We start from the raw sequence: 12,719 nt of genomic DNA, 5'->3' as shown, positions 1-12,719 counted from the left end.
TATCCTATATTGTTACCCCACATCTGGCTGCACATTAGCGAATGTGAGTTATTGCTTTGTATCTATTTACTGGTGAATAAAAAAATGGTACAAATCAATAGGTCACTGATACAACCATTTGCCTTTGTCCTCCTGTTCTATGGTATCATATGACAATTAAGTTCACAAACACATACTAGAAAAAGTGCTACAGACCTCATTGCTGATTATAACTATGGTCACCTTCGAAGTACTCCCCTTGGGAAGCTATGCACCCATGCCAGTGCCTAGTCCACCCTTCAAAGCAATTTTGGAACTTTTTTTCTGGAATGGCCATCAGAGCTGTCGTTGTATTACCCTTGATGTCCTGAATGCCATCAAAATGTCTTCCTTTCAATATTTCTGGATTTCTCTTCGAGTAAAGAAAGAAGTCACTGGGGGCAAGGTCAGGTGAATAGGGAGCGTGTTCCAATAGTTATTTGTTTACCGGCTAAAAACTCCCTCACAGACAGTGCCGCATGAGCGGGTTCATTGTCGTGATGCAAGTGCCATGAAGTGTTGGCGAAAAGCTCAGGTCGTCTAACTTTTTCATTTCAGCACTTCCAAATAGTAAACTTGGCTAACTGTTTGGCCAGTTGGTACAAATTCATAATGAATAATCTCTCTGATATCAAAAAAGGTTAGCAACATTATTGCAACAAGTTTGTGAACTTATTAATAATTGTCAGACCTCATATGATCGTTAGAGCATTGATTAAATTTAAATATCTAAATGCATAATATGCATCATTATGTAAATCAAAGTAAAACTTCAACATGCTATAGAGTTTAGGCTACGATGAAAATTAGTAACCACAAGATTTCACCAAAATCTTTAAAGAAGAATTACATTTTCAAGGGAATCAGTCATTTGATAAATGAATAAAGTATGCTGACACAAACGTAAACTCTTTTTTTCAGCCGATTTAAAGTTCTAGCATAAAAATAGGATGAAATTCAAAGGATGCTAACTTCTCTACCACCACCCCCCCATATCCATTCCTCTATTAAGAAATCTTAATTTTCCCTTTATTCATTTATTTCACAATAAGACCAGTATATGATTGTAATTTTGTAGTGACTATCAGCCCATATAGAATTTAGAATGAATCCCTTCCCCCAGCTGAATCTTGGAGGTAATGGGACCCAGGACACAGATGTTGGATGTTGGGGAAAGGATGGAGCATTACACAGTAGAGCTCAAATGTGACCAAAGGGAAGGGCAGGCCTGAGTCAGAAGACCTATGAATAAGAGAATAAAAGACTATGTGAGTGTGGGCAGTAAAGGAAACCCTCAAGTAACTGTGAAGTCCCATGATAAAGATGGTTAACCTTGTTATGTATTAGAATTGGAGCCAGTGGGAGAAAACATAAGGGAACACATCTCATTTAAAGAAAAAAAAACCCTGTATATTAGAGTTATACAGAAATAGATTTATCTGTCTTAGGAGAAAGTGGATGAATCAATGCCAAGAGGGGTTAACTTCTAATTGTCAGGAATTTTTAAGAAAGATTTCCAAGGTAAATGGTTGAATTAACCACAAGGGGAATTTCTACTCTGAGATTTCATGGTTGTGTCAACTCAGTTGGTTGGTCTTGAGTGCATACAAGGTTTTATGTACCCATGACAGTGATGAGCATTGACAGAACAAAAGAGCAAAGGAGAAGGAGAAGGAGAAAGAGAAGAAGGAGAAGGAGAGGAAGATCCCTAAAACAATTTGGTTTCATTCAATTTTCAATCCAATTCATCAAGCATTTATCATCTATGATGTACGAGACAGTACATTAGGCATGTCACAATCCACCTCTCCCTGTTAGTTCACTTAAGAGATGTTCATTGAGTAGCTACAATGGAGTTCACATTCCACAAGTAGCTGAGGATAGAAAAAAAGAACATGGCTTAGTACCTTTAGAAGACCACAAATCTAAAAGGGAAGAAGAGCACAATAGGTTTTTATATTATATGGACATGACTGTCCATTTGACTAATTTTTCTTTGGAAGAAAGATTGCCAGACCTCGTTGTATACAGAGAATATGTTGAAAACACACATGAAATAGTAGACAGACCATGGGCTATGTAACCTGAAGTTGTACATCTGCCACTTCCTACTGAATTGATTGTTGATAGGTTAAAATCTCTGCTAGGAGACTCCACTTCCCCATCTATAAAATGGGGGTACATAGTGTTGTTATATTAAAAACTGGCACATTAAGATCCATAGAGGCCACGGGGTTTGAAAATTAATCTGGGGAACGTAATTTAGTGGTTACCAGAGGGTAAGGGGTTGGGGGGTAGGAGATGGGGGTAAGGGGGATTGAATATATGGTGATGGAAGGAGAACTGACTCTGGGTGGTGAACACACAATGTAATTTATAGATGATGTGATACAGAATTGCACACCTGAAATCTATGTAATTTTACTAACAATTGTCACCCCAATAAATTAAAAAAAAAAAAAAAAGATCCATAGAGGTTGTAATGAATTTGTTGTTTGGAAGAGTAATGTAATTTCAGAACTTATGTTTTACAAAAATACAAAATATATAAAAATAGCAACTTACAGAAACATAGCTAGCATTAATATAATCCGATCCTGGAATGCTAGCATCAGCTATCAGTTTCACTCTGTTATTATTATCTAGAAGAAAAGAAATTAATGCTAATTCAATTTTAAATTGTCACTACTTTTTTTATTATAAAAGTAGTATGAAGAGGTTCATAACATCACATTCAACATTACATTTGGGTGTAAAACTAAAGTAGAAGTTCCCGTTTATCCCATATTTCCACTACCTAGAGACAATGATTGTTAATATGTTCTTGTATATGTTTCCAGGATTTTCTATACATATTCATAGAAAATTAACTGCAAATGGGATGATATACACTTTATTCTGCAAGTTGCTCTTTCCATTTACCTTTGTCTTTCCTTATTAGCATAAATAAAGATACCTAATTCATTATTTTAAAAAGCCATGTAGTATTACATTCTTTCAATATATCATATTCAAAGATTTAAATTAATTTCATTTTGTTATTATAAAATGCTGAATAAACATAACTAAAATTTTTATATAGATATATGGGAGTATATTTGTAGAATGCATTACTAGTAGTAAAATTCCCAAATCATATTGTGCATTTAAAATTTTGAGATATTCCCAAATTGTTCTTGAATTAGGTCAATTCAAACTCTGAACAAAAAATGTTTGAACAATTGTTTCCTCTTACTTTCACTACCACAAAATACTATTAAACATTTTAATTTATGATCTTTCGATAGATGAAAATTGATATTTCATAGTACTTATTTTGATTTCCATAAATATAAGTAAAATTGAGCTTCTTTGCTTATTTATTGGCCATTATAAATACCTTTTCTATTAACTGCCTTTTCATATTATACCATTTTTCTACTTAAAAAATACTTTATACTAAAAACAAAGGTTATATGTAGCCTTTTGCCATATGTGTTAAAATTGTCTCCTTAGTTTGTTGTTTGTCTTTGAGTCTGTCAATCTAGCTAGCTACTTTTTCATACATAAAATTTATTTTTCTTTTGTAATCAAATTTCTCATTGTTTTTCATTATGGTTTCATTATGCATTCTTGTATCATTCAGCAAAGGTGTTTGTCACCAATATTCTTAATTTCACAAATTCATTCATATTTTCTGGAACTTTAATCTGATTTTCTGCTTTTGCTTTACGCATTTCAATCTTTGATCCATTGGAATTTATTTATTTTTCTTATAGGGTAAGGTAAAATCTATCTTGTATTGTTTGTTTGATGCCATTTGAAACAACAAACTGATTTTTTAACATTCCATCCACTTTTTCCTCCTTATTCAAACAACCACTTCTATCATACACTAGATTTTTCTATGTATTTAGGTTTATTTCTGAGCTATTTATGTTTTTCCATTAATTTCTCTGCCTATTCTTTCTTTAATACCAAACTTTTTATTACTATTCTTCAGTATATGTTAAGATCTGGTATAAAATTAGATACCCCCTATCTAGCACTTTTCTTCAACGTGTTAATTTTTTTTTCCCTGAGGGTTTTTACTAAGTTGGTATTATATTGCAGTGACCAGTGCTAATTTTAACTAGACATAGGAATTATAAAAATAAAATATCTATTACTACTTAATTATTTTGAAGGGTTTCTTTTTGTTAACCTCAGTGGAAAGGCGCTCGATAGTAGAAGAAAAATGGGCAAATGGGTTTGGGTTTGAAATCCAGATGATCTGTCAGCCATACGTAGGGCCTTGGGTGAATTGCTTAACTCCTCTGCTCCTTTGTTATCTCAGCTATAATATGTAACTATAATATTTATTTTGTAGAATCCTCTTGAGGAAAACTGAAATGAAATGTAAGCACTCAATACATGTTCTCATATTCTTAAAACTTAAGCACACGTTATATATTAATATTAAAACGATTTAGTTGTGTTGCCAATAATTATAACGACCTGCCCAACGCGCTTAAATTTAGAGATGGGGAATGTTTAAGCAAATGTACACAAATGATTATGCCCCAAAGATTTTTGCATTTGGTATGATCTAACTATTTTAATAAAATTGTGGCTAGTCCTATAACTTAGGAAGAGAAGCCATCAGGTTTCTATTCACTTGATAAGCCTGCTCATAACTATCGGAGTCAACAACAAGTTAAATTTTTCTTCATGGTGTTGGAACACTTCTGAAGGTCATAGCGTCCTGTCAAGCAGAGATTTGCAAAATCTCTTCTGCAAGCATTTGCTGCTAATTCTGGTATCTTAAAGACCTGTAAGCTAATAGCTTCCAAAACGCACTGTGATATTTGAAATCCTACTTCCTACATTACTCAGGGGAAACAATGCAATTCACTTAGCTGGCTCAAGCTAAAATTCAGACTCTATTAAAATGAATTCATTCTCTACAGGAGGAAAACAAAAAGACATTTCTTCAGCATTATGGCTTCTCTGCAAGCACAATGGGAGAATATATTTAGTTTAAACATCTGATTTGCTTGTGTGTGTGTGTGTGTGTGTGTGTGTGTGTGTGTGTGTGTGTGGTATGTACTGGCCCATAGAGGTAGCTATGAGTTTACAGTTTGCCTTTTAACCCAGACTTGGGAAATGGGCTTGTTACCTCCTGACTATAGACCCTAAAGGCCTATTACTAAATCTTATTCACTCAGAAAGTTAGCAATTTTAAAAAATAAGCAATTTATTGATTACTAATAATCATAAGAACTAATATTTACTGTTTTTTTTGTTCCAGGAAAAGTGATTTACATGATTATTTCATCTGATCTGCACAATAACCTTAAGAGATTGACCACTGAATAATATGTCTAGTCACTAAGATAGTTAGTGGATAAACAGGATTCCAACCAAGGAGGTTCAATTAGAACATGTGTTCTTAGCTTTTTTATTATACAGGAGGCAGTATGTATTATTGAAATAATGAATTATTCTAATAAAATTCTTGAAAAGTCTAAAATTCTACCTAACAAAATTATTTCTTATAGGACCTCCAAGTCTTTAGGAGGACACTTAAATACAAGCTTTCCCCTACAAATCCATTAAAGAATATTGGATGTAGATATAATACACTGTTTGAAAAATTACCATAAGTATTCTGTTCCAAAAGTAAGAAGAAAGCTGAAAACAATTGGATATTATCCATTTAACTCTAGCAAAGGTGAAAAAATGCATGCAAAACTTATTAAATATTCCAGAACATCCTTGGTTTACAATACAAGTCCATTGTTAACAATTATTTATTGTCTTAGCTTTAGAAATGAAGAGTTGGGGTAAGCATACTCTTAAGTTCTTCTTGTTGTTTTTAGGTTCTTTATTTAGTCCTATCAACAACCCTTATTATTATTTTTTTATCCTATAGGTAATAAGCTAGTATTGTCTCACTTTTTGTATAGCCATGATGTGAATCCAGATAATGCAGTGAGATCTTTGTAATTAAAGACTGAAATGTCACATTTAAAAAATACCTTTCTAACACCTCAAATTTTTACATATTTTAAATTAGATACTAGTTGGTCCCTGGCAAGTAGTTAGATATATTTGATTTGCTTATTTTATATATACTGATATATCATAAATTAATTCAGTCAACTATGTAATTGTAAATGAATATTAAATATTATGCAGTAACTGTCTTTCAATCAGATTATAGTATTTGTTTTCATAGAATATCACTGAGTAAACATTAAGCAGACAGTGTGGAAGAAATTTAGGTACAGATGAATATAAAAACATGAAAATTTCCATATCTCTTAAACTTATGATGCATCCCATCCAGGTTAACTCTCTGAAAGGGAAACAAAAGGCCTTGTTGAGAAAGTTATGCCATAGAAATTTAGAGATGTAATGCTAATATTTCTTATTTCCTATAATAATGTCTTATTTGTCAACTTATCTTAAAGTCATTTACTTATGATTTGTTTTGTTCCAGAAAGGATTTTAGGATTAAAGCTATTTGTGTTTTCATCTTATTCTAATTCTTGGGAATTAGCAAATTCCATTAGATTATTACATCCTATATCATCTTTCCTTAAATTTGTTTATTTGATGGTTCAGTTATCCTCTAGTTCTAGAATATCAGAATTTCGTCCATTTCTTCCTATCCATATACTTTATGATTTTACATTCTATGACATCATCCTTCTCTAAGTCCATGTCTTTCTAGACAGAAGAGTTCAGTGTTTAAGTATGGAATTTTTCCTAATATAGTTTCAAACAAGCATAACACATAGAAAAAATTATATATGTTAACTCTAAAATTAAGAATATTTTAAAACTTTAGATTTTGAAACAATATTGACAATATTTCAAAATGTCACAATATCACTTTTTATTTTATAATGTAAAGTGTACTAAATCAGAATATAGATAGCAGAAACATCTGTTCAAAAAATATATCAAATATCTATTATTATTAACAAAAGAATTGTATGTTTTCTTCTTTCACATAGCTGCTAATTCTTAAAGCAATAATATGGTTTCTTTTCTTATTGATTGAAAAACAAAGCCATGTTTATTATAGTAAGGCACAACCCTGCCTCCTTTGTAAAAACAATTCTGGTAAGCGTATATATACTCTGATCCTCAATGAATATTTTGCAATGATTTTTTTATATTCCATAAGAAAACACTGCCATGCTCTTAAAGGAAACTAATGCACAAAGTTACATGTGAACTTTCTCTTTTCATTTGAAAACTAGGTCTGTAGGAAGATGTTAGAGAGTTTTGTTACTTGGGTTAAATTACAAAGCTAAGAAACTATTAGGTCTACAGTTTCTTGCACCTGCATAAGTGAACCTTGTGTGAACAAGCTGAAAACCATGTACATTAACTTTAATAAATATTAACAAAGCAAAAGAGATACAATTTCAAAGTTGTTGCTAAGAAAATGCATTATTATAATTCAATTAATGTGCAATAAAATATATTTAAGAAATAAAAAATGCTAAGATGCATTTTGTGTTCATGTTAAAACATTTCACAGCTAAAAGCAGAGACAATACGTGCACATACATGGTTTTATGTTTGGAAAGCGGTTTTTTGCTCTGTTCCAAGGCAGATCGGCATCAGTTGAAGAAAGATCCTGAAGAAATTTTGGTAATTCCTGTGAAATGAAGTCATTGCAAAGTTTACATTTATTTCAGAGATAAACAAAAAGTTCACTTAGTAAAAGAAAATTCTTTTTTCTATACCTTTTTATTTTTAAATTGAAAACACCTCTCACAACTGCAGAAACGAGGTCAAATGAACTTATGTAAACTTTCACTGAAAATATCCTGAGTAAAATTGGTCATTTGGGCTATTGCTCTCTGGGATAATTTCTTTGTACTTTGGGAAGCTCTAAGATGTAGCAACAATGTTAGTAACACTTTTCCATACTTCACTAATGGTTTTGTCAGGTACACACTTAATACTATTTAATAATTTAATGTCTGCTTAGTAGCGGAAGGGAGTTTAGTGATTTATTTTTTGTTTTTACTCCCCAGGCAGTGTGATTTCATGCCTATTAATTGGTACAACACTGGTCAGTTTGAGAAGATGCCAAAGGTCAATCCTGTTCTCGGTAGGCATTGTTAAATCAATAGTGGAATGCAAAGGTGCGATTAAGAATTATCAGACACAGATGATGGGTCAAGGAGATCTACTGTTGACATTTTATACTGTCTACTCATCATTAAGAAAGTTTGTGCAAGACAATAGGTTCATTATTTTGTTGAGCTGAGATTTACATTTACGAAATTTTAGAAATTTTAGAAAAACTCTCAACTTGCCAAATTCCTTAAAAAGTGTTAAAAACATGTGTTTTTACAATTTATTCAACATCATTGTAAATTATTTCTTTTAATTGGATAATTCTCCCTTCCGCCTTATTTTTGCCTCCAAAAAAAAAAAAAAAAAAAAATCTGGACTGCCTTTTGCAAGTGGGTATCTGTTAGAGGAGAGGGTCAGTGTAAGCATCTGAATTCTGGTGTGTTAGTACTAAAATCCTTAGGGGAAAGAAAATTAACCAAGTGAGGAATCCTAGCACAGCTTCCTTATGTCAATGTTTTGGGAAAGTACTACAGCAATTTATAAGAGACAAAGAACTATGGTGGGGAGGGAAGAAGAAAGATGAATTGGAAATCACCTGAAAAGTGGTACTTCTTTTCTGTAATTATTTCACATAGAAGTTTCTAGTTATAGATTTAAATGCCTCTGGCCTTGATAACTAATACCCAATTACCAGGTTGATTGTTTGTATAGTAACTTTACAGTTGGTGGCCTTATTCTTATCAGGGCACAGAGGGCCTCAACCATTCTCTCCCTATTGTTAGCTCTTTCTCTTATCCTTTCGTTTTTTCAGTGGGATCACTGATATGTTGGACTGTTTTGCATCCTTATGTTTTTGCATTCATTCCCTTTCTCTGGAATATGTTTTCCCTTTTATCTACTCATTGGACTTCTGCTCTTCCTAAAGTTCATCTTGGAGGTCACCTTTTTGTGAAGTCTTTTTTGCTGGTTATCCAAAACAGAGTTGATCGTCACTTCTTGATGAAGATCTCTATCATGATATAGTGCATTTGTAACTGTTCTATGAACAGCTGCAGTTCTTATAATATGAGCTTCTTTCTGGTAGGAATTGTCATAATAATAGCTAACCACTTGTGCAAGCCATTATTCTTAGTATTACATACCTTCAATCATTTTAGCATTCACAACTCAATGAGGTAGATATTAAGTTTTTTGAAATGAGGACATTGAGGCACAAAGAATTTAAGAGATTTGCCAAAGTCACTTAGCTATTAAATGTTGAATTGATATATATCAATGTGTCAAAAGCCTATCCCATAGTAGGAGCTTATAAATATTTAAAGTATAATAAATGAATATAATTTGAGTTATAAAGTTTATTAAATATATGCATCAAATATGCATTTGTTTATTAAAACATAATTTTCCTTTAAGAAACAATACAGCATTAGAATAAAAAACATTTTCTGTAAAAAAAAAGTCCCTTACATATATAGATACATTTATATAATATATATACAAAACTTATATATTTATATAACAAACACCCAAATGTTTAAAACCATGATCTCTGAAAAGCTAACTAGAAGCTTTCTCAATGTAATACATGAGGAAATGTTATTGCTAATAAAAGCTTTCATCTACTCAGTCATGCATAATGTAATTATATTTGCTCCTAGTCTAGTGAAATTATACTTTTGCTCCTAAAGAATTGAGACTTCTCGCTGTGTAAATGCTAAGAAGAGTTTTATGGTACCACTGATTTTAAGTCCAGACCAATATTTCTTAAGAAGCATAACCAAAAAGCTGTAGGAAACACCATTAATCTTCTCACATTTTTGTTATTATTCCCTGAGAGACTGAAATATTATAATCTTGAATTATTCAAGCCAATTGTTTGATTCTTTGGTCATAAGTTCACACATTGAGAATTTCATGAAAAAATAGAAATAAAGTTTTGGTGACATTTAGAAACTGTTTTATTTTCATAATACAAAATAATTATCTAAGTTAGGAAAGATGCTTACAGGTCTTAAAATAACTTGCAGTTCTGATATCTACCTTCTGTTTTAAAATAATTTCAATTCTATAGATATGTAAAATGTGGAAAGCAACAAGTTATTCTTAACTTTTAAATAGTTTTTAGGTGTTAAGTTCTTAACTTTACATATTTCCATAACATGAAATAGCGTTTATCCCATAGTAACTTAAAAACAGGCCTTATAAAACACGGACATTACTTATCTTTTTTAAAAAAAAATTTTGGACAGTTCTAGAAATAACATTATTTTTATAGTTTCTGGAAACATCAAGTTCTTCTCCCAAGATCATCTATACCACTAGCATAAACTAAGCAGGTGAATATAAATTGCAGTTATTAATACTTAGTGTCTACATATAAAATAATTACTTACATATAAAACTACATTTATAGTATAACTCAAGCCTTGTATACAAACAAAAACTAATTAATACAGCATGATAGATTTGCATCCACATCTGGATGAGAGCAGAGAATAAATGAGGCCAGGATGCTATTACCAAGAAGGTCTGAAGAAGTGCACCTTTTCCTGACACAGTAGGTGAGTAATTCTGTTCAGGTTACACCAGAGGCCGCCCAGTGTAATATTACTATCCAAACAATCAACCTGGTAATTGGGTATTGATTATCAAGGCCAGAGTCCTTTATGGCCTTGCATGCTTAAAATGGACATGAAATGTGACATATGACACGACTGGAGGTCTGACAATGTTGTGACAACTGCTAGTAACATACCGAAAATTCTTCTTGAAACTTTAGGTTGTTGTTTGTGCAAAGCTCTTCAACATGTTGCAGGAAGGATTTCTTGCTTATCGGCCTCCAAGCAAAGAAAGATATAAAATGGAGTCACATTAGATTGAATTCTTTCACTTTAGCATGGGCGCTGGTTAACAAGTTACAGAACAACGGACATTTCAAAACCCATAAACCACCCCGCCCTGTAAAGTCACTCTGTAATACTTACAAAATTAACTTTTCTCCTTTAAGTTCACTTTCTTTATATTCATGGTACAAAATTCCTTCAATTTATAAGTGACTTTAAATGAACGATTTAACATTTTAATGAAGAAAGTTTTTCAAGTAAATGTAAGGTTACCATTGAATCCTAAAGCACATAATACCTCTTTGTCATACAGAAAACATTTTATACATTACAAGGTTTTAGAAGATATAAAATATTGCAGTGACCTCATTCTCATAATGACATGGTTTTTAAACCCCAAGGAGTTTAAATATCCCCGTATTACTTCCCAAGCTAAAATACAGACATGCAGGCTTCACCCCAGAGAGAGAGAAAGCATTTCTCCAGTTACCATGCAATTAGTCATGCTTTTATGATTTATATCCAGCTTGGAGGTTTTTCTAACAAACATACAAAAAAGGAACCACACATTAAGATTCATCAAATCAGTGAGTCTAAAGTTGATATTCAAAAAGAAGAAAAGATATTTGACAAACTTACTTGATGGATTTTCTATAACTAAGTAACCTGCAACAGAGATTGTGTTAATTGTATTATGAGTTGAGGGTATAGCTCTTTCTGAAAGAGTTCTAGATTAAAATCAGAAAACTGTAAATCAGTAATGTATAATGTACTTTGCCTTTAACTGACACGTGATCATTATTTTAAATTCTAAGTCATTGTTAAATATTATATATTATTTGGACCTAAAAATAAATAATAATTTAGCTCCTCTTTCAAGCTAAGAAGGTACTTTTATATTGTTAGGCATTGGGCATTACATTAAACGCCCCTGTATTTTAATATATTGCATGTATATAGTGGTCGAAGAAAGTCAATGGAATTTTTAATAAACATTTTCTTTGTCCATAGAAAGTGCTGAACTAGGAAGAATAGATCTTGGAGAAATGACATCATCTTGCTTAAGTCTTGTTTCATGAGTGAGTATTGATGAATATATAACCACAACAAAATCACAATAATTTCAGTTACTTTAGACATATCTTTTGTGACAGTTCATTGGTCAAGTTATTTATATTCTGAAAAAAATTGAAATAATTTTAACAGCTAAATAGACTATGCAACACACAAATTCAGAGATGGGCACATCTTTAGTAACACATTTGTCATGCACAACAAATTAGCACTGCAAAAACACAAAAGACACAAAGTATAATGAAATAAAATAAACACAACAAAAAGTTTTAAATTTTAAATATTATTGGGAATGATTTTACTGTATTCCTTAGTGAAGAATATTTATAAGAGGATGTGTTTTTTGAAGTAAAGAATAAATGAAAGAAAATAATTACACTGAAAAATGTGGCATGCTGAATATTATGAAAATGGTCACAAAGGGGTGTGTTCAATGAAGAAAACGAGTTAAAAATAAGTATATCACATTACAATATAGGGATTGGTGAAAAATATGGAGGTGCTGGAGCAAGTATAATCAAGAAGAATGACAGAATTCTGAATGGTGTAGGTGTCCCCAAGCAGCAGGAGGTATCGCCCAGCTTCTCAGGGTGTAACCTGGTAGAGCACCCCAGTATCAAACATGGCATCACAGTGATAAAATAGCAGTGTTTGAGCAAAGTCTTGGTAGATGAGCTTGTAGGCTTCCCACAATACCTTACAGTGATTCTAAGAAGGCAA

At 32.0% G+C, this 12,719-nt stretch overlaps 1 protein-coding gene across 1 annotated transcript in view; it reads right to left on the bottom strand.

Annotated features, from left to right (window-relative positions):
* PTPRQ (protein tyrosine phosphatase receptor type Q) overlaps window positions 1–12,719 on the bottom strand; it is a 196,965-nt gene that overhangs the window by 15,214 nt on the left and 169,032 nt on the right. The window contains exons 37-40 of the mRNA XM_033118569.1: window positions 11,565–11,591; window positions 10,838–10,919; window positions 7,564–7,654; window positions 2,584–2,660 (exon numbers count right to left, since the gene is read on the bottom strand). Of these exons, the coding sequence (XP_032974460.1) occupies window positions 2,584–2,660; window positions 7,564–7,654; window positions 10,838–10,919; window positions 11,565–11,591 (277 nt within the window). The remainder of the gene's footprint in view (window positions 1–2,583; window positions 2,661–7,563; window positions 7,655–10,837; window positions 10,920–11,564; window positions 11,592–12,719) is intronic.

The sequence above is a fragment of the Rhinolophus ferrumequinum genome, chromosome 10 (genome assembly GCF_004115265.2).
Source record: "Rhinolophus ferrumequinum isolate MPI-CBG mRhiFer1 chromosome 10, mRhiFer1_v1.p, whole genome shotgun sequence".
Classification (NCBI taxonomy): domain Eukaryota; kingdom Metazoa; phylum Chordata; class Mammalia; order Chiroptera; family Rhinolophidae; genus Rhinolophus; species Rhinolophus ferrumequinum.
The sequence above is the reverse complement of the archived record's forward strand: the minus strand, read 5'-3'. Positions and strand labels throughout refer to the sequence as shown.